Source organism: Aegilops tauschii, chromosome 7 (assembly GCF_002575655.3).
Source record: "Aegilops tauschii subsp. strangulata cultivar AL8/78 chromosome 7, Aet v6.0, whole genome shotgun sequence".
Lineage (NCBI taxonomy): Eukaryota > Viridiplantae > Streptophyta > Magnoliopsida > Poales > Poaceae > Aegilops > Aegilops tauschii.
The window spans coordinates 185,005,122-185,026,187 of record NC_053041.3 but is presented as its reverse complement, the minus strand read 5'-3'; the positions used below and the strand labels follow the sequence as shown (position 1 = coordinate 185,026,187).

Genomic DNA, 21,066 nt, shown 5'->3' with positions numbered 1-21,066 from the left:
TACAGACGCGGGATGGGCAATGGCGCTGCCGACGCGCTCTCTCGCGTGGGCAAGCAATTCGAGGTGGCCGCGCTCTCTGCGTGCCAGCTAGCCAGGGTGCAAGAGGTGATCAACTCCTACGCCACCGACGCGGACGCGCAGGAGCTACTGCATCAACTCACCTTGCACAACCCCGATGAGCACGGCTACGAGCTCTACCGCGGCACAATCAGGCGCCAAGGCCGCCTCTGGATCGGGGCAAATTCTACACTACGACCAAGCTCATCGCCGCGCTGCACTGCAGCGCCGTGGGAGGCCACTCCGGCAGCACCGCCACCTACCAGCGCGTGCGCAAACACTTCGACTGGCGAGGACTCAAGCGCGACGTCGACGAATTCGTGCAACAGTGCGCGGTGTGCCAGCAGGCCAAGCACGAGCACGTCAAGCCGCCTGGGCTCCTGGCCCCGCTGCCAATTCCGGCCGCGCCTTGGGAGGATCTCACCATGGACTTTGTCTAGGGCTTGCCGCGCTCGGAGGGCTGCGACACGATCATGGTGGTCGTCGACCGCTCCACCAAATTCGCGCACTTCATCCCCCTTCGCCATCCATTCAACGCCACGCAGGTGGCGCGGGCATTCTGGGACAACGTGGTGAAGCTGCACGGCATTCCCTCCTCCGTCGTCTCCGACCGTGACAAGATCTTCACCAGTCACCTCTAGCGCAAGCTGCTCGCCGGAGCTGGTACCAAGCTGCTCTACTCGACGGCCTACCACCCCCAGACGGACGGCCAAAGTGAGCGCGTGAACCAGTGCATGGAGATGTATCTTCGTTGCGCGGTGCACGATTCGCCGCACAAATGGCGTCGCTGGCTGCCCATGGCTGAGTTTTGGTACAACTTGACGTTCCACGCTTCTCTTCAGGGCACGCCCTTCAAGGCTCTCTACGGCAAAGAAGCCAATATGGGCACAATGGCGTCCTGGGCGGCATCGACAGCCGCCGGCGAGGAGATGGATTGGGCGGCGCACACCGCGCACATACGCGCCCAGCTGGAGCGCGCGCAACGCCGGTTTAAGAAGAACACTGACCGCAAACGCACCGAGCGCCACTTCCAAGAAGGGGAACAAGTGCTGCTCAAGCTCCAGCCCTACGCGCAGCGCTCGGTGGTCAATCGCCCGTGCGCCAAGCTTGCCTTCAAGTTCTTCGGCCCCTACAAGATCATCGAGAAGATCGGCTCGCTCGCGTACAAGCTCGACCTGCCACCAGAGAGCCAGGTCCACCCCGTCTTCCACGTCTCGCAATTGAAGCCATTCACACCTGACTTCACGCCGGTGTATGGAGAACTGCCCAAGGTGCCCGACCTCTCCACCACCGGCCTCTCTCCAACACGCATCCTGGATCGGCGCATGATGAAGCAGGGAAATGCGCCAGTGGTGTAGATCAAGGTCCAATGGGGAGCAGGGGACTCCGCACCAACGACGTGGGAGAATTACGAAGTTCTCCGTCACCGCTTTCCATCCGCAGAGCTCTGGGAGGAGGACGACACCGGCGACGACGTTGAAGAAGAAGAAGAGGACGCAGCGTCTTAAGGAGGGAGGAATCTCACACCTAACCAGCTGTTAGTGTGCCTTGGAGCTGGCTGGTGGGCCCAGCCAGCTGGCCAGCCAAGTGGACCGCGTGGGTGACGATAAAGGGTGGCCGCCTGTGGCCGTGTGAGGGTATGCGTGTGTAAACTTTCTCCTGTAACCAATCCTTCCTCTGCAATCGCATCCTGCCTCTTCCTCTCCAAGTCTCCCTCTCGCTCATCCTCCCCTCTCGACCCCCCTTGCTTTATGGGGTGTTACACGTCTTCGGCACGATTACCCTTAGATGTAACCCATCTATGTAAACCCTAGGTATCCCCGGTATCTATATAAGTTGAGGGGTTAGACCCGTAGATGACAACTCTTATACACATAAGTTCTCGTGGTAGATCACCATGTAACTTGTACTCCCTCCAAATCAATACAATCAAAGGAGGCCATAGAGTATTATGTTGGCAAGAGAGCCCGAATTTGGGTAAATCATGCCGCCCAAGAAACTAGACACTGATCGTTCGATGCCAGGCTGCAGTCTTGATAGGATAAGAAAACGTTAATGTTAACGCCCACACGTGTGGGCGTTAGCCATCTCAACCACACGCCTCCATCGCCGTCCAGCAGTATCTGCATGAATCTTGGCACGTTTTGACTGATTTTGTGTGCCACGTAGGACAAGGCGTGTGTGGTGTGTGAGAGAGGTCGCCCACACATTCGTTTTACCACACGGAGGGCCCGGTGTGTGGGCATTTAGCAGTTCGCGCACACACCAGTTTTCAGTCACGCACAAGGGCTGGTGTGTGGGTGTTTGCCATCTCGCCCACACGCCCGCCTCCTCTCCCACACCCCAAGCTGCCAGTTGCCATGCGTTTTGCAGTGTACATGGCAACTGCCCTAGTGTGATTGCAAGAAGATGGCAACTCTCTCTTTTTTTACCCCGAACATGTCAGTTGCCATATTTTTGCATGGTACATGGCAAACTGCCCTAGCGTGCACGTAAGCAGATGGCAACTATTTCTTTTTACATGGCAACTGCCCTAGCGTGCTTGTGAGCACATGACAACTCTCTCTTTTACCCGAACATTTTTTTTGCCATGCCTTTTTTTGTAGCGCTACATGGCAACTGCCTAGTGTTAGTAGGTGGCAACTCCTAAAGTTTTGAAATCATGGCAACTGCAGTGGACCAGACCACACATGGCAACAGCTGTAGTTGTCCAAAAAAGGCAATCTGAAACTTTGACCTGAGATGGCAACTGCAGTTGAGCAAATATGGCAACCGTAGTTCAGCGACATGACAACTGCACTTAAACGAACATGGACGAGGGTCCGGCCCATGGCAACTGCGGGCGCGCGATAAAGTGTCACGTGGGGCGTGCGGGACCACGAGGTACGAGGCCTGACGTACCGGGCGTGTGGGCGTTATCTATTTTGCCCACACGCACGCGTGTAAGAGGGACCGGGAGAGAAAAAAAGAGACGTGTGGGCGCTAGTTGTTTTGCCCACACACAGGCGTGTGGGCTGGTCCTCCTAGGCACCACACAGAACGTGTGGGCAGATCCCTTAACGCCCACACGTGTGGCAGTTAGCGGCGTCTAAAAAAAAGATTTCCTTTTTTTCTCAAAGTTCTAAGCGCCGAGACATGGCTCTCTCACTCACAGTCGCAGTCACACTCTCCGGAACCTAACAAACCCTGTCGTAAAACCACCCGTAAGGCCGGAATAACCACCCCTCCACCGTCGGCAGGCGGAACGCACCACGCTGACAGGCCGGCCATGCGCCGCGCAGGACCCGCACCCCAGTCACACGCGTCCACGCGAGGGGCGTCATGGTTTTCCTTCCATCTACTAAACGGTAGGAGGGGAGCGTGGTAGCAGGAGGAGGATACCGCAGCGCAGAGACCCAAACCCGATCCCCAAACTGGGCATTTCGCTCACGAGCTCTCCGCCTCTCTCCCACACCAATTTCGAAACAGCGAGAGCCAAAAAGGCAACGCGAAACCCTTGTCCCCTCTCAGATTAGGCCCTAGGCTCGACCCAGAGGGAGGAGGAGGAGCAGGAGCAGCTTCGGCCTCGAGGCGCTCGCCGGCGCGCCAATTCGCTGCGGGTCAAGGGCGAGGTGGCGGGGGGATGGCTGCCGTTGCGGGCCAGCTCAGGGAGCTCGGGGACAAGCTCGGCTCCGAGCTGCCGGCCGAGGCCGAGGCGCTCGCCAAGCTCCTCGAGGTGACAACTCCCGACTCCCGAGCCTCGTACAGTCATACTCTTTGGTTGCCAGCTTCGCTTCCGTCGCGGAGGGGGTGGATCTGTGGCCGTAGCGCCAATTCGGCAGGTTTTAGGGTTTAGGGCGGGAAGGCGTGAGCATGTGAGGCGGTGGTCCTCGGCTTCGCCTGCGAATCAGGGGTTCAGCTGCTGGATTCCGATGGTTTATGTTGCACCGAGCACCGGAGGAGGGTCCAAAAGGAGCAATTTTTCAGCTAGGGCTGGGTAATGAGGAGGGGAATTCTTACCTTTTTGGTCAGATTTCCTAGGGACGCTGTGCCACCGCTTTAGTTTGTGATATGCACGGCACATTTTTGCTTGTTTCAGCTGGAATTTATTTTCATTTCAGCTGGGAGGGGGTGTAACTGAACGTCTGTGAATTAGGGTTTGCCGGGTTTCGGTGGTCCAAACAGGTTTCTCTGCCTGATTGGCGCACTAAGCGGTTACTTCTGTTATACTACTGGACCATCGAAATGTGCTACTATAAAATGTTTATATTTGGTCCCGTAATTTATTTTTATTTGGTTGTCCTCCGATAAGTTTATATGCTAGTTCCGTCTGCACCTGTTACCCTGAATGCTGTGCTTAAAATGTTTTTTTTTGTCTTGTAAACATTTGCTTACAGTATTTTGAGAACAAATTTAATGTCTCTGTCTTTAGAGCTTTCCAAAGCCAAACAAACAATGGCACATTTTTAATCCTGAAATCTGTCCTTGTTGCCTAATGGGAGTAGCATCAAATGTGATAAAAAATATTGTCTTAACATCATAGGTAGTTGTGTTACCTTTTTTGTCCCCTATTTTAGAGCTGATCAGTGCTTCTGTCAGGAAAACTGGCCAGCGAATTTTGTCTCTAGTTTCAAATTTCTGAGCTCTGCATGTACTGGTGTTGGTATCTTTATGTCAGGGTTTAGAATGTTGATAGTAGACATATAAATACAGACAGTTTTTTGTAAGTCCTAATTTGTTACTCCCTCTGTTCCTAAATATATGACGTTTTATCAGTTCAATTTGAACTGCTAAAACGTCTTATATTTAGGAACGGAGGGAGTACTTTTTGTGCCCAAATCTATGGTAGTAAATAACATCTGTGTAATTGGCGTAGGAATTTCCAAAGGTTTGAACTTTTTTGTTTTAAACAACATAATTTGCTGGTCCATGGCTCATAGCTGAAGCTAAAAAAATAGGCCTTTTATCTTTTCATAAGAAATCTGTAACTTGGCATCAATGATAGAAAAAGATCAATTGTTTTGAAGTTAATTGTGTGTCCTTCCTATCCTAGCACAGGATCACAGGGAGCAGTATTGTTCTGAAATTAATTTTCTGCCTTGTTAATTTCTTTCCTAGCAAAGGGTCACAGGGAGCAGACTGACAGTATTGCAGTAGTGTCTGGATATAATGACCTGTTTGCTTGAAATCCTTCCTTTTCTGCTTATGTAACTTTTGGGTGTGCTATTAATGCTATTAATGCTAATTGTATTGCAGCAAGCTGCGGAATGCCTACATGGAATAGAACAGTCACCAGGGTCCTCGGTGATGGAAGCTATCCAACCATGTCTAACAGCAGTTGTCAGAAAAGAATTGCTGAAACATCAGGATCAAGATGTTAAAGTTCTCTTGGCAACCTGCTTCTGTGAAATTACAAGAATAACTGCACCTGAAGCTCCATATAGTGATGATGTTTTAAGGGTAACCCTGTGCTCACAAAAAATGCTGAATAAATTACTTTGACTGAGCTTACAATGTTTGTTCAGTAGTTGAGTATTCTTTTTTTCTTTCTTGCAGACCATATTTCGTCTGATTGTTGGTACATTTGGTGGACTCGCTGATGTTAATAGCCATTACTTTAGCAGGAGAGTTGCTATTTTGGAAACAGTTGCAAGATACCGGGCATGTGTTGTGATGTTGGACCTTGAATGCAATGATCTCATCACAGACATGTTCCGAACTTTTTTAGAAATCGTCAGGTAATTCTGCTATGCCATCTAAGCCAGGTCTGGTAAATACCTTGTGTTATGTAATGCCACCGTAGATGGACTAGTTTCCAGTCTTTGCATGAGCATGTAAGAAGTAACCACTATGATTTTTGGTTCACTGTTTCACACTGTTAGGTTCACATGGAAGAACACTACAATGAATTTAGTTCTGTCCTTTCCGGATCATGACTTCTGCTATTTTGCAAATTAATTGTTTTAATTTCTGTTAAGGTTATTTGTGATGGTTTATAAGGGTACATTCGTTTGTAGGCTGGCTGAGAGACACTTGCACACTTTTCACTGTTGATTTGTGTGGTACCAAGATTAATACTCCCTCCGTCCGGAAATACTTGTCCTAGAGATGGTTGTATCTAGACTTATTTTAGTTATAAATACATCCATTTTATCCATTTCTAAGACAAGTATTTCCGGACGGAGGGAGTAGTATTTTGAGGATAGAAATTGTATGGACTTATTTGAAAGTTTACATTGCATGAATACACTAATTTGTGGGCTGAAATACATTACTCCCTCCGATCCATGTTACTTGTCGCTCAGTCGGATGTATCTAGATGCATTTCAGTGCTAGATACATCCGTTTGAGTGACAAGTAATATGAATCGGAGGGAGTACAACATTTTCATTGTGTGATTTGTGTGGAGGTCCTCTTTGTAATATTAATGATGATGAACCAAGACTAATGATAACTCAAGGACAATAAATTTTATAAATGACTTGTCAGAAAATTTGATTGTATGGAGTCTTGCCTTGAATTGTGTGATAGACTTCTGGTATAAAATTATAGCAGCACGAATGTTTATAAGTCATGACACGGCTGTTCAGACCTCAGTGTTCTAAATAGCGCTAGTAAGAGTGGTCGCTCACCTTATGCTCTCAGGCATGTTAATAGCCTTGATATAGCCACTCATATGTTGGATGGTTCCCATGATATGCGGACTAGATGGGGCAATGGGCTCCCTTTACATCTTTAGAAATTCAGTGGGCCCATATGCGGCTCCGTTGGCCTTAATTTACAAAGCAGCATTTTTTTCCTGGTTGACTATTATTGCTGCCATTTGACGTATCATATTGGTTTTTGATGGAGTGTACATATTATACATATTACAATGTAATTATATTAATTTGGGTGGTAGTGTGTACAACAACAACAAAGCCTTTAGTCCCAAACAAGTTGGGGTAGGCTAGAGGTGACGCCCATAAGATCTTGCAACCCAGGGTGGTAGTGTGTACATGCTATAATTTAATTATACTAGTACGGGTAGTATTATACTTGCTACATATATTGGGCGATCAGAACAAGTTAAGTGTGCTATGGTCCTTTTTGTTTACCCATTGTGTTTTGACTGTTGAAACTTGTTTGATGCAGTGAAAACCATGAAACAAATGTTGTGAAATCAATGCAGACAATTATGGCCCTTATTATAGAAGAGAGCGAGGTTATACATCAAAGCCTTCTACATGTACTGTTATCAGCTTTAGGCCGTAAAAAAACTGTGAGTGCATTTAAGTTTTATGGCATTTTGGCTATTTAGTAGATTATTATTTGCGCCCTTCTGTAAACTATTAGTTCTGCAACTCTTGTTTGCTAGGGTATTTCTTTATCTGCACGTAAGCTGGCTCGGGGTGTTATAGAGCAATCTGCAGGAAAACTCGAACCATACATAAAGAAGTTTCTTACATCATCCTTGGCTGGGGCCAACAGTTCTGCAAATGGCCACATTGATCACCACGAGGTCATATTTGATGTGTATCAGTGTGCCCCAAGGGTTCTTAAAGTGGTGGTGCCTTATATAACTGGGGAACTACTGGTACGATATACTTTTGGATTATCAATTTGACTCTGAACTACCTATATGCAGAGTGACTCTGCATTATAAAACACTCCCTCCGATCTAAATTGGTTGTTGCTCAAACGGATGTATCTAGCATTGAAATATGTCTAGATACATCCATTTCAGTGACAACTAATATGGATCGGAGGGAGTAATAACTTTGGAACAGAAAGTATATTTTTCTATAAAATCAAATAAAAACAAAAGTTTCATGCATCTTGTGACTAATTTTCTTAGTTTGTTCTGTCTTGCTAATTCATGTTTATTTTTCTCTTTTCTATAGGCAGATGAAGTAGAAATGCGGTCTAAATCAGTTGAGTTGCTTGGGGAACTTTTTTCTTTACCTGGAGTCCCTGTATTGGAATCTTTTAAGTCTCTTTTCATTGAGTTCCTGAAGAGATTGACTGACAGAGTGGTAGAAATCCGTCTTTCTGTGACTGAGCATTTAAAGAAATGTCTAATCTCAAACCATTCCCGTCCGGAAGCTCCTGAGATTATCAGTAAGTAGCTATGTCCCCCTAATAACAGTTCATATTTGAGGGGGCATCTCATTGTTCTTTCTTTGATGGTTGGCTCCTTGGCAGAGGCACTTTGTGACAGACTGTTGGATTACGAAGAAAATGTACGAAAACAAGTTGTGGCTGCTGTTTGTGATGTAGCTTGCCATGAATTTGGTGCTGTGCCAATTGAAACTATCAAACTTGTAGCCGAGCGTGTCCGTGATAAATCGGTTAGCTTTTCTTTGCTCTTTTCAGCGTCTTCCATTTTTTCCACATGTTTTACTCTGTATAATTTACTGAAATGTATGGTGTATATTTTAAAATCCAGCTTCCAGTGAAGTGCTACACCATGGAGCGATTGGCTGATATCTACAAGCTGTATTGCCTGAAGGGTTCTGATAGCTCGACTAATTCTGATAATTTTGAGTGGATACCTGGAAAAATATTGAGATGTATTTACGACAAAGATTTTAGGTAATGTCACTAAACTAAAATATTTTTGAGGCTTGTTGTTAATGTTTCATGGATATGCAACAGAAAGGTATATTTTATTCAACTTATGACTAGATGTAGCAGTTCTACTGGTTTTATACTCCCTCACTGACTTACCGTGTATGTTTGGCATGTCTGGGATGTCTCACTAATCCTTTCTTGATACACTCTAGATATTACTTGTGCAATATTTTCTGTCTCTTGTAGTTTTTTACTTCTCTTGAGATCTGGTTGATGGTATTGGGTATTTTGTTCTTTGCGGTTGACATGAGATAAGCATTGGATACAAATGCTTATGAGAGTATTTTGAGAACATACAGAATCATCGGGAAAATTTCTGTTGATGTATGTGTTTGCATCCTGGCTAGCGTCAACATCTAGCATCCCTCATGGACATCAGTTCCTTTTTTTGTTCATGCAAACATATTGTATTAGGTTATTATGCGTTATTGCACTCTGTGATCGGTGATGTTCTAGTGTGAGCCTAAGATAATGTCACCTTGTTGTTTTGTTTATTTGGTGCAGGCCTGAGTCAATTGAATCAGTCCTATGTGCTTCATTATTTCCACCTGAGTTTCCAACAAAGGAAAGAGTGAAACATTGGGTAATTGCTGCCACACATTTTGATAAAGTTGAGATGAAAGCTCTTGAACAGATTCTTCTGCAGAAGCAAAGGTTTGACCATGTGTCCATAAATCATTTTTGATAATTGCTCTCCCTTCTCTTTTCTTTCCTTTTTTGAATATTCTGATTTGTTGCATTTTGATCAACTTCAGACTACAACAAGAAATGTTGAAGTACATGTCCCTTCGACAGACAAGCCAGGTTTGTGATTCTTGAGATTGGAAAGCACCAGAGAGCTACTATTTGGTAAATACTTGCCTTATTTATTCTTCTTGTATTGCAGGAAGATGCAGCTGATCTGCAAAAAAGAATCTTGGGATGTTTTCGGAGCATGTCCCGTTTGTTCAGTGACGCGGTAAAGGCTGAGGAGCACTTGACCATGCTTCATCAGCTGAAAGATGAAAATATCTGGAAAATGTTCGCAAGTTTGCTTGATTGCGCAACAACATTCAATAATGCTTGGTCTATTCGGGTACGTACTATATATCTAGTCATTTTCATTCTAGGTTGACCAGTAATTATATTCACTACCAAGTAGACAAAATCGCTTATTGGAACTAGGTCTTATTGATTTGTTTTCTGAAAATCCTATAAAACAATTTGAATTTTTACTTGTAATCCACAGGTTGATTTGCTGAAGTCACTTGGTGAAAAACATGAACTGTATGATTTTGTCAGCACACTATCAATGCGATGTTCGTATCTACTTGTGAATAAGGAATATGTCAAAGAGATCCTGTCTGCAGCTTCTGAGCAAAAATCTGTTGGGAATACAAAACTCATCTCATCATGCATGGATCTTCTGACGGTATATACTTTGCCGAAGAACTAATTCTGTTATTGATGCAATATTTTGATCGTCTTCTTTCTGCCTTCATGGAAGTAAAAAAAAAACTTCATGAATATTTGCTTGCATGGACTTACTATTATATTGCTACTCAAGCACGAACTATTGTTGATTTTAGAAAAGAGGAGTAAACAATTTTTCCTTTAAGCAGATTTTCTCTAGTCGTAAAGTTGTGAGGCCAATTCGGTAGTTGTAATCTGATGGATTTTACTCTTTTAGTTAAAGGTACCCGCAGGACGGCTATGTAAATTGCTGGGCACCTGCTAGCCTAAAAGTAGGATGAAGGACTAGGCATGTAATGTTACATCCAAAATAGGTGTTATATTATAATTGTCTTTTATCTTCTGTGGTTCCAAACATGTTGTGGCACTCTATAAAATGCCAAGGGGTGCAACATGCTTCATGATGCAAAGGATCTTGGGCAGATGGATGTATCATGAAATTTGCACTGATGGATTCAATGGGCACAGAACCTTCCTTTGCAATATCTTTTATATTTAGACGTTTTCTCTCGGTTTGTGTATTATGTATGATCCATACTAGATCTAACCAACTGCCCATCCTACCTCATCTCTTCATATATCTGCAACCCTTTGTGCATGCATTTTGTGCCCTGAGACTCTTAAAGACAGTCCTCACCCCATGCCATTTACTAATTGCAGGCAATATCTAGTTTCTTCCCTTCACTTTTATCTGGATTCGAAGAAGATATCATTGAACTTCTGAAGGAGGATAATGAAGTTCTTAAAGAGGGTATTGCTCATGTTTTGTCCAAAGCTGGCGGTAACATTCGTGAACAACTGGCCTCATCAAGGTGTAGCTGCTTGAAAGTTCTCCATTTTGTGCACTACTTTACACTTTTTTGGAACAGTTATGGAGCTACTTACCATGATTATGGAACTAAGTTGTTGTACCTTCCATTTTCAGCTCTGTTGCTCTTCTGTTAGAGCGGCTATGTTTAGAGGGCACAAGGAAGCAGGCTAAATACTCTGTTCATGCTTTAGCCGCTATAACTAAAGATGATGGTCTGATGGCACTATCTGTTCTTTACAAGGTCTGAATTCGCCCCTGCTATTCCCTTTTTTGTACATTTTTGAGATTTTTGATGTATTATGCCTAGCATTTGTAACTATGCAGAGGCTTGTGGATTTGTTGGAGGAGAAGAAAGTTCATTTACCTTCTATCTTGCAATCTTTGGGGTGTATAGCTCAGATAGCGATGCCAATTTTCGAAACAAGGGGGGAAGAGATAATAAGTTTCATAACCAAAAAGATTCTTGACTGCAGTGATGTAAGGCTTGCTATCTTTAAATTTCTGTCCTTCCTTTTTACAAATTTTCATTGCAACGTTTAAGTGTCACCAGGATACGGCTAAAGTTTCCGCTGACAAATCTGAATGGGGTGATAGTTCACATAGTTGTTTGCTCAAGGTGAGTGAGATCATGCTTTTCATGGTCTGCTTTACTCTAATCGTCAATGTTTTTTTACTTGTTATTCTCTTCTGATATTTTTCTCTGTAGATTTATGGCATTAAAACTTTGGTGAAGAGCTGTCTACCTTGCAAAGATGCTCAAGTGCATCCTGGAATAGAAAAATTAATGGACATCCTTAAGAGCATTCTTACATATGGTGATATTTCCCCAAACATGATATCAAGGTACAATGAATGACTTGTCCTTCTATTTTAGTGCATACATTCTGTGCTATATTTGGGTTATTTCTTATTACTCCATTACTCGCAGTGCTAGTGATAAGGCCCATTTGAGGCTGGCTGCAGCGAAAGCTGTTCTCCGCTTAACAAGACAATGGGACCATAAAGTGCCTGTTGATGTGTTTTATTTGACTCTAAGGATTTCACAGGTATGTTTTGGGAATATATAGCTTAGCTGATTTCTTCATTGTTACTTTCATTTGGTTTGCTTGTCTGCAGCATCCTCTTGGGAGATTTATAGTTTCGTTCATTTGTAGGATGATTTCCCTCAGATGAGGAAGTTGTTTCTCAGTAAAGTACATCAATACATCAAGGAGAGGGCTTTGGACGCAAAATATGCCTGCGCCTTCTTGATAGGCATAGACGATTATCATACACCACAGTACGAAGAGGTTCATACTCTAAACACAGTGATCAATTGAGTTCACCATCCACTGATTCTAATGTGTATATCTTTTCATTTCACAGTTCCAGCACAACCTGATCGAAGTGTCACAAATATGCCAACAAGTTAAGATGCGTCAACTATCTGTCCAAGCAGATGTGAATTTGCTCACAGCTTACCCAGAATATATTATTCCATATCTGGTTCATGTCCTCGCTCATGATCCTTCATGCCCTAACATCGACAAATATGAGGATGTCAAAGCATTTGCTCCAATTTACTGGTATTTTATAATAACTCTTACAGTATTATTGTACTACAACTTGTTATCGTGAGTTTCCATAATACATATTTTCATTGCTTGATGCATTTGGTCAATTTACTGATACATGATAATTGTTCATTAAGTTCCTAAGATATCATTTTCTTGCACTTCCTATAATTGTAATATCATTTGGCTGCTTGATTGTTGCACACCCTGACTATTTTGTGCACACAAAATGTGATGTTTCACTCAACAAATTTAACATTCTAACTACATGCTTGGAAAATTTGATAGTCAACCATAAAATATCCGTAGAAGTTGTGGAAGATCTGTAGGAAATGCGTGGTAATAAAAATTATTGTGGTTTGATTCTAACAGTGTCCCTATGGCTATTATGTAATGCATCCTGGCAGTCTAGTTTTTTTCTGTATGCACACTGTTTGATACAAAATAATTAAAAAGAATGGTCTTTTTTTTTTGCCTTTTCTTGTTAAAATTACTCTTGCATATGCATATTTATGGAAGAGCTCCTTCCAGGCCATTGCATCTACTTCTTTCAACCCTCCTGGGAGAAGAAGGTTTGCAGTATAGTGTACCTGGTATGAAAAAGGAGAGCTTCATGACAACATTATCTATATTCAGAAGCATCAAATGTTCAAAAGACGCGGTCGATGCAAATAAGACCAAGGTAGGCACGTGTTCGTCACATTTGTTGTCATGTACTGTAACCCGTTTGCTTGCTATAGGTGTTGACTAAAATCGAGATATGTTGTTTGCAGACTCTACATGCTATATGTGATCTTGGTATTCTTATTGCAAAGAGGTTATGTCCGGACCAGATAAATGTATCAGAAAATCAGACGGTTCCATTGCCTGCACAACTTTATGCGACAGTTCAGAATGATCAAAATGAAAACCCTGTGGTACGTGTTCTAACAAATCATTAAGCACGCTGTTTGTTAAGAATTGTCAATGGTTACCAGGACATAAACTCGTCGGTGGTTACCAAGATAGCAAGTTTTTTGCCTTCTGAACATAGGCTTCCGATTGTAATACTTGATATACTTTGTAGGAGAATGATGAACAGAAGTGGTCGGGATGTGAGACTATACTGTCCCATTTCGAAGCTCTTATGACAGCAAATGTTGCTGAGGTACACAACACACATCTATGTCCATATTAGGATTCCACTCCAATTGTCTGCTGGACCTTGACTCCTCTTTGGTCTTATGTCCTTCAGGTTGAATCTCCCGAAGATAAGATGCTCATAGATGAGACTGATGAATTTGGTAATGAGATCCCTCTAGGGAAAATTGTCCAAATTCTTAAATCCCGAGGAGCAAAAAACACAGGGGGGAAACAGAAGGCAGCATCTGTTCCAGTAAATACTGGAAAAGATGATGATGTCTTGGGTTTGTTAAGAGAAATAAACTTAGATAACCAGGACAATTTGGGGGAGTCAGTGAAGAGCAAACCAAAGAAGCCGCAGATGGATATGAAAGAGAGCAACGAGAAGTCAGTAGATTTTTCGACACCAAAACGCAAAAGATCAGTTTCTAAGAGTAGACCACACTCAGGAAAAGGCAGTAAAGACGGTGACGAGCTTTTAGTGCATTCTGCCAGCAAAGGAAAACCCAGTGACTCCTTAGAAAACAAGTTGAAGGAGAAAAGAAGAGCTGACTCAAATGATAAAGACTTGGTAGCATCACCTACCAGTACCAAAACCCCTGTATCCAAAGGGAAAAAGGATGCTAAGTCCCATACTGAAGTCTCGCGTAGCAGTGCAAAGGTAATTTCTTTCTGTTCTATGGTATGTAATATGTATTTGCGGGACCTATTGGTAAAGTTCTGGTTCTAAATTGCAAATTCCTATTGAACTTACCCCAGAAGTCTGCTGATGAGGACAGTACTATGAGAGCTGCTGAACTGGCTAGTCTAAATGGGTCCTTCAAAAGACAGAAGCCAAGACTGGTTTCTGGTTTAGCGAAGGTAATCTCCAAGGTTTATGCAGGAATTGTTGAATAAAGTCACTAGAAGGAAGTATGCATATGCTAGCGATAGTCAAGTTTGTGCAAGTGCAAGTATGAGTATCCTTCTAGTGTGTGTACTAAGAATTAATTAATGCCTGCAGTGTTCAACGCATGACTCGAGCAGTAAAGACTTGGTAGGACGTAGAATAAAAGTTTGGTGGCCTTTGGATAAGGAGTAAGTTTCCTATTTTATGTAATTCTGAACATTTTTTATAATCTAATCTTTGAAGGCGGGCTTTGATTTTAAGTTATTTTTGTCATCAGATTTTATCCAGGTGTTGTGGAATCTTATGATTCAGCAAAGAAGCTACATACAGTAAGTTTCCATTAGACAGTTTATTTTTTATTTTAGATGAAAAAACGGTGGATTAATTAGTATCTCTATCAGTATGGTGTATCTGTTTGATCCATTTTCCCTGTTATGAGTACCATCATGAAAAACAAAAAAGGTTTGCATTTTATCATGCAGGCTATTCTATGAAATTAGCTGAGTACTCCCTCTGTAAAGAAATATAAGAGTGTTTTAGATCACTATACATATAATTCAAAGATTTCCCCCTCTCTGCTTAGCCTTGTTTATAGACATATTGATACATACTGTTCAACGCTCACAAGGCCATGACAGCAACCTTTTAGTTCTTCTGCATATCCTACTCAATATCACAGCATGCAATAGTTGTATAGTTGATTGTGCGTGTAAGATATTGTGACTGCTGGGTATATACTTAATATGAATATGCTTCTCTGTGTAGGTCTTATATGATGACGGAGATATGGAGCAGCTTAACATGGCTAAAGAAAAGTGGAAAATGATTGAAAGTAATGGTTCACCAATGAAGGTAGAGTATTGTCGATTCTTTCCTAGGAACCGTCTCTGTAGCCCTAAAGATAATGTTCAACTCATTATAGTTCTACTAATTGTTTGCAGCAGCAAAAGAAGGATCATGTAGGTTCAAATCAAGGACGGTAAGCCAGAATTTCTTCTTTAGGAATTAAGAAATGACTTTGTCTGCCTATATTTTGCTTGTTAGCCCTAACAAAGTATCGATTATCAATGTGAAATGTTAGATGCAAAGGTTTCTAGTCAGATTAAATGTTATGAACTTATCGCACATCTCATCCAATTGATGCTTTGCAAGATGAAGTAATTTACTTTGCTTACCACCTGATCCAGTGTAACACCTTACAGAGCACAAGAGACGAAATCTACCAGCAGCACGAAAGTTCCAGCTAACCAACATAAGTCAATAAAGACGTAAGTCCATATCTAACTCTCAGACTGAAGGATCGTGCTGCAACTTTTCTCATCGATCCATCTTCTTACTACCTGAACCAATGTAACACCTTACAGAGCACAGGAGATGAAATCTACCAGCAGCACGAAAGTTCCAGCTAACCAACATAAGTCAGTAAAGACGTAAGTCCATATCTGACTCCCAGACTTAAGGATCATGCTGTAATTTTTCTCACCTGGTCCAGTGTAACACCTTACAGAGCACAGGAGACGAAATCTACCAGCAGCACGAAAGTTCCAGCTAACCAACATAAGTCAATGAAGACGTAAGTTCATATCTAACTCTCAGACTTAAGGATCATGCTGCAATTTTTCTCATCGATCCATCTTCTTTAGGCCCTCACCTCTAAAGAGGAAAGGAAAACCAAAAACGCCTCCGGAAAACAAGCGTAGAAAGACATCAGGAGGTAGCAAGTCCATCGAAGCTACCAGCGAAGCTGGCGTTAATGATTCAGATTCAGCCAGTTCTCTCGCTCATTCAGATTCCGACAAAGATGTAAAATCAGGTAGCCGTTTTATGTGCTTGTTTACATTTATCGTAAATATGCATGCTGTTTTATCATCGTAGTTGAGCTTAGCTTGTGACTGTTTTATTACCAAAGATGGGGAGAAGGATAAAGAAGTAGCAGTTGGCTCAGCTGAGAAAGAAAAAACAGGAAAAACAGAGAAAGAGTCTGCAGAAGATATGGAGCTGGAAGAGAAAAAACCTGACGGCGACAGTTTGAGCTGCAAGGAGGAATCTGACGACGAAACTCTTGTAAGCGCGGCCTTTCAACCCCGGACTGGACCCCTGATATATTTTAAATTTTCTGATTCTCTTCTGTTGCTTTCTGTTGAATCTGCAGAGTGTCTGGAAAAAGCGCGCATCGCAAGCGACATAGGCTTTGCTTTCTCTCAGTTGACATATGTCGTCCTAGGATGCAGATATCAGAGGCAGTCGTCTGTGGAATGTGGATATCTCATTAATTTGACCCTTCGCAGCTGACAGTTGTGATGTAGAAAAATGTTCTTTGCAATAGCAACAGGTTAGTATAGAAGAGCCAGCTGGATAGGAAGGATTTGCTTTGTAACGTTATTTAGGTGCTAGAACTTGTTGCTGACTTCGCCATGGCATTGTTCAATGGGCGTACGAATCCTCGAGGGTCAGATGTTGTGTAACATATCTTGTTTACCATTCTTTTGCAGGAGATAGCAACCGTGTCTTTTAAACTCATGTAGAGATGTTGTACAACAATAAATCAGTGTCTTGGGATTGTTTTGCTACCAGTGTGATGGTCCTCCCTTTGGGACCCTATTCGAAGAAACAGATTTTGAATATGTAGCGAGATGCATTAGTTGTTTGGATGTGGACTTCATACTGTGCTAAAGAGATCATGTTGTAATTCTGCTTGCTGAACCTGTAGGTATTATTAAATTCGAGAATGCTTGATTAAGTTTCTAACACATTTCCTTTCTTATAAGAAAAATACTGCACCTGTAGTCACTAAGTTTCTATAACTACTACAGATGAGGGGATGTGAGTTTCATCTTCTCACATGGTCCACCTGACATCTTGTTATGTATGTAGGCCAAACTCATTTGGTCCGCAGAAAGAATGTAGCAGGTTGCACATTTTTGTCGGTGCGCTTGCAATGTAGCAGGTTGCACATTTTTGCCGGTGCACTTGCGTGATCTTCATTTTTTTGAACCGGGCTGCTCCCATTTCCATTACTTTAAAACAAAGTTTGATAGAGATTACATGAGGTGGGAAGGGGGGATAAGAGTTCAAAGCATCACCAGGAAACCCACTACACACTGCACGCAATGGGCACAAGTGCAAAACTGGAGGGAGACCAAGCGAACCGGCCGTGATCATGGCAACACATGCCGGAAAGTTAGGTTGATCCTCGTCGAGGCCGCCCTCGCACGCTTGGGCACCGCGTGCTGCCAGTCCCGCTGGGTGTAGCCCCTCATCACGAGCAACGAGCCATGCTTCAGGAGGAACGAATGCTGCTGAGGGGCGCTGACCTTGAGCCGCTTCGGAGCCGTTTCCCCAGATTCACCAGCAGCTGGTGGATGAAGATCAGCATGAGTCAGTTTATTCCGGGCTACAAAGCCTATAGCTCTCTAGTTTTTTTTTGGACGGGATATAGCTCTCATCTACTCCCTCTGTAAACTACTCCCTCCGTCCCATAATATAAGAGCGTTTTTTACGCTACATTAGTGTCAAAAACGCTCTTATATTGTGGGACGGAGGGAGTAATATAAGAGCGTTTAGATTACTAAAGTAGTGATCTAAACACTCTTATATTAGTTTACGGAGGAAGTAGTAGCAAGATGTGGCGAGTACCTTGTGATTTTGTATTGGCAGGCTTCTTCCTCAGCAAGAACTCACGTTCGCACCCGAATGTAACGGACGCGATCTCCGGGGTAGGTCCGTAGAGGGGTTCGTCATCGGCGTGCCACGACACGTAGTCTGAACCTCCCTTGTATCTGTTCAGCAGCAGGCTGTTAAAGTGGCTTCCTGGGAGGGCTTCATGGACCTAACCAATGTGTACGAGTCAGAAGACTACTGTGAAGGCTGAACGCTGAGAATACTCTCCAGATGTTACCTTTTAAATAAGAACAATTCCAACTGGTTTCTGCTGATTACAGGGTAGCAATGCAAGCAGTCACCTTGGCGCAGCTCTTACCTCTTTCAAGATATCCTTTAGCACTGGGAATTCATGCCAAGAATGCGGATGAGGCTGATGGCCGCTGTACCTCAAATCTGTTAGCCCTTCATCTGCCACATAGCAGGTATCTCTGGGCTGTAGGATAGCAAAAATGATCAGATACTTAGATTAGAAGCCTCACGAGGGTTATATGACCAATGCGCTTCTTGTCAGTTGTCACTAGAGCGAATTCCGTTATTGAACCAATGGGGCTAGACGACTGGTAGCGGTAGGAGGAGCACATCAGACACTTTGTTAAGGTGGCACCAAGACAAGACACCATCACCATGGCACCATCAATGGTTAACTGACATTGTATACATGGTAGCTATGTTGCACTCCAGCGAGCAAATTAGATGAGCATCCAGCAATTATCTTCGGCTATCAGAACTTCGATATGGCGGAAAGAGTTTGACAAAATGTATCCTGACTGTTCTTTTGTATCCCAATTGTCCGTAGTCTAATTTTCGTTTCAGTGTCAGTCAAGCTTACAAGAATTACCATATGTCTACAGCCAGGGACAGAGTGATGCTCATTCTCTAAATGGTTTGGAAGTACCAAACCACAAGGTGCAATCAAACAACATGCCAAATATGTTAATCGTCCTACATAATTTAGCATCGGTGCGCTTTACATACTGTTGTACTGAGGTACTCCAGAAAGAAAACATAATTTGTTGTACTGCTTGCCCCAAACAACACACATTTACCACCCAAGCCATGGATAAGTGCAGACCCATACTGATGATCTAACCTACCATTTCAATATCCAGTTAATTGTTCTCCAAACTTAGATTTTTTTTCTCCTCCCCAAAATAACAGCACGGCTACCAATTTTGGAGGGAAGGATTAGGAACCAATGTTAAACGCAAGGGACCTAACTGTGACTGAACGAGGCGCAAGAAATGGGGGTAATAAGGGGGGCCTGAGAGGGGCGCCGACCTGGACGACGGAGCGGCCGAAGACGCGGATGGTGGGGCGCGTCCACGGGATGCGCTTGTTGAGGTGTTCGAACAGCTCCCACGCCCTCTCCCGCGCCATGAACCGCGGGATGTGCACCACCTCGCTCCCGCCGCCCAGGTCCGTCACCTCTCGCCGCGGCTCCGGCTTCCTCGCTTCTCCTTCTTCTCTCTTCCCCTCGCCGGGGCTGGGGCCGGGTCCGGGGTTCGGGCTGGGCTGGCCGAGCCGGAGCCGCGAGGCCATTGGCGATGCGGCGGGAAACGAAGCGGCGGTGGGCGGAGGGTCGGAGACGGTGGCAGGAAGAGGCGGCTAGCAGAAATGTGTAGGGGCCCAAAGAAGGCGGGTTTCATGAGTACGTAAACGTAGTATGGACAGGGAATTCTCAACAAGAAAAACGTAGTATGGTCACGGAATGCAGCTCCAGTAATCCAATTGTTTCAAGAAATGAAAACAACACGTTGCTTATAAGAAGCCAGAAAAGTTACATACTCCCTATACTTCACTAGAATCTTCTCCTGTTCAGAGGCCATCAAAAAGAAAATTAAGAGTTTCGTCATTGCATTCTCTTGGTGGCACCAAAACATGTGGAGTACATAATCAAGTTATAATAACAAACTAATTTGAATAACCAAGAATTTCACAATTCGCAAGAAGTTAACAAATTACGTCCAAACTAGTACGTATGTAATAATAACTAGTAATTAACACAACATGCTACCAGCCTACCACACAAAGGGCACAACAAATCAAACAAGTTAAGCAAATGATTCTAGACTGTCTACGATCTTGGAAGACTACCAACAGCTTGCACACGCACAATGCATGCAACGCAACGAGCATCTCATGCAAAGACCAGCACGGCGGTACCCACTACCAGAGCAGCGCCAACGGCGTGATAGCCACCGAAGGGCGCGCGCATGGGTGCGGCGCCGCTGGCCTTTCCGTCGCCGGCGTTTCCGCGGGGCGGCGTGCGCGTGGATCCTGATCCGGCCCCCGGCGTGGAGTTGAAGGACCCGCCGGGAGACATGGCGGGGGCTTCCGTCGGGGAGGCGGGGCCGTTGTCCCTCTGCGCCATGACGCGCACGGTGAACCTCTGGCCGGCGTCGCAGTGGCCCGGCGCGCCGCTGATGAAGTAGAGGAAGCCGCTCCGCTCGAGCCGGAACCTCGCCTCGCCGCCCTCGAGGCGGAGCACCGGCCTGTCCGCGCCACAGCGCTTGTAGTCGTCGCGCGTCACCACCAGCACCGAGTCGTTCTTCTCGTACCTGAAATCTGCGAGCCAACGACACGTACGAACGAACGTTAGTCCCATCACATGTGGAAATGTAAGCACGGCCGCCGATGTACGTGCTTGGTCGATGCTTACGGAGGAAATCGCCGACGTGGAAGCGGTTCTTGGTGGCCCAGTGGTTGTAGGTCTCCTCGCCGGGCGCCGGCTGCCGCCAGCCCCTCTCGTCGCCGCCGACGGTGAACACCCGCGGCGACGACGACGACGACGCGGACACGGCGCCGGCGAGAAGGACGCAGGCAACGGCGGCCGAGAGCAGGAGGCCGGCCATGGCTTGCTTGCTCTATCGAGCGTCGCTGGCTGCCGGCTCTTCTTTCTAGTGTGTGCAGCGAGCGGGCGATTCGCT

General features: G+C 44.5%; 3 protein-coding genes across 6 annotated transcripts; 2 read left to right on the top strand and 1 right to left on the bottom strand.

The window, feature by feature from the left end:
* Window positions 1-854: 854 nt before the first annotated feature.
* LOC141027013 (uncharacterized) lies at window positions 855-1,415 on the top strand. Its single transcript, XM_073503925.1, has one exon. The coding sequence runs from the start codon at window positions 855-857 to the stop codon at window positions 1,413-1,415; it is 561 nt and encodes a 186-aa protein (XP_073360026.1).
* A 2,018-nt stretch (window positions 1,416-3,433) lies between these two features.
* Window positions 3,434-17,100, top strand: LOC109741787 (sister chromatid cohesion protein PDS5 homolog A). 4 transcript variants are annotated; one of them, XM_073505824.1, is made up of 35 exons: window positions 3,434-3,772; window positions 5,293-5,496; window positions 5,593-5,774; window positions 7,171-7,297; window positions 7,394-7,612; window positions 7,920-8,136; window positions 8,221-8,366; window positions 8,465-8,610; window positions 9,154-9,303; window positions 9,405-9,453; window positions 9,536-9,724; window positions 9,878-10,060; window positions 10,762-10,913; window positions 11,027-11,153; window positions 11,237-11,389; window positions 11,463-11,528; window positions 11,619-11,755; window positions 11,841-11,958; window positions 12,067-12,201; window positions 12,278-12,477; window positions 12,997-13,147; window positions 13,239-13,382; window positions 13,532-13,612; window positions 13,700-14,248; window positions 14,347-14,448; window positions 14,591-14,664; window positions 14,754-14,805; window positions 15,242-15,328; window positions 15,418-15,455; window positions 15,679-15,744; window positions 15,841-15,906; window positions 15,984-16,049; window positions 16,120-16,289; window positions 16,386-16,540; window positions 16,629-17,100. In XM_073505824.1, exons 1-35 carry the CDS (start codon window positions 3,680-3,682, stop codon window positions 16,662-16,664), a joined length of 4,830 nt encoding a protein of 1,609 aa, XP_073361925.1. In that variant the 5' UTR covers window positions 3,434-3,679; the 3' UTR covers window positions 16,665-17,100. The 4 variants fall into 4 exon arrangements, with proteins under 4 accessions (XP_073361925.1, XP_020156460.1, XP_020156458.1 ...); XM_020300871.4 differs by having other exon boundaries at window positions 3,436-3,772; window positions 15,421-15,455; XM_020300869.4 differs by having other exon boundaries at window positions 3,436-3,772; window positions 15,421-15,455; window positions 15,664-15,744.
* Window positions 17,101-17,499: 399 nt separating this feature from the next.
* Window positions 17,500-21,066, bottom strand: LOC109741792 (DNA oxidative demethylase ALKBH2). Its single transcript, XM_020300877.4, has 6 exons — window positions 20,799-21,066; window positions 19,934-19,950; window positions 19,418-19,744; window positions 18,456-18,572; window positions 18,113-18,305; window positions 17,500-17,831 (listed from the first exon to the last, which is right to left on the bottom strand). Exons 1-6 carry the CDS (start codon window positions 20,989-20,991, stop codon window positions 17,635-17,637), a joined length of 1,044 nt encoding a protein of 347 aa, XP_020156466.2. The 5' UTR covers window positions 20,992-21,066; the 3' UTR covers window positions 17,500-17,634.

Excerpts from the sequence above, each read along its gene's own strand:
- LOC141027013 (XM_073503925.1), top strand. The coding sequence starts at position 855 with ATGGCTGAGTTTTGGTACAACTTGACGTTCCACGCTTCTCTTCAGGGC.
- LOC109741787 (XM_045230953.2), top strand. The coding sequence starts at position 3,680 with ATGGCTGCCGTTGCGGGCCAGCTCAGGGAGCTCGGGGACAAGCTCGGC. Across the intron at positions 3,773-5,292 it reads CGCTCGCCAAGCTCCTCGAG|CAAGCTGCGGAATGCCTACA; the intron begins GTGACAACTCCC and ends ATTGTATTGCAG. Across the intron at positions 11,390-11,462 it reads AGATTCTTGACTGCAGTGAT|GATACGGCTAAAGTTTCCGC; the intron begins GTAAGGCTTGCT and ends AAGTGTCACCAG.
- LOC109741792 (XM_020300877.4), bottom strand. The coding sequence starts at position 20,991 with ATGGCCGGCCTCCTGCTCTCGGCCGCCGTTGCCTGCGTCCTTCTCGCC. Across the intron at positions 18,573-19,417 it reads TCGGCCGCTCCGTCGTCCAG|CCCAGAGATACCTGCTATGT; the intron begins GTCGGCGCCCCT and ends GCTATCCTACAG. Across the intron at positions 18,306-18,455 it reads TAAAGGATATCTTGAAAGAG|GTCCATGAAGCCCTCCCAGG; the intron begins GTAAGAGCTGCG and ends CACATTGGTTAG.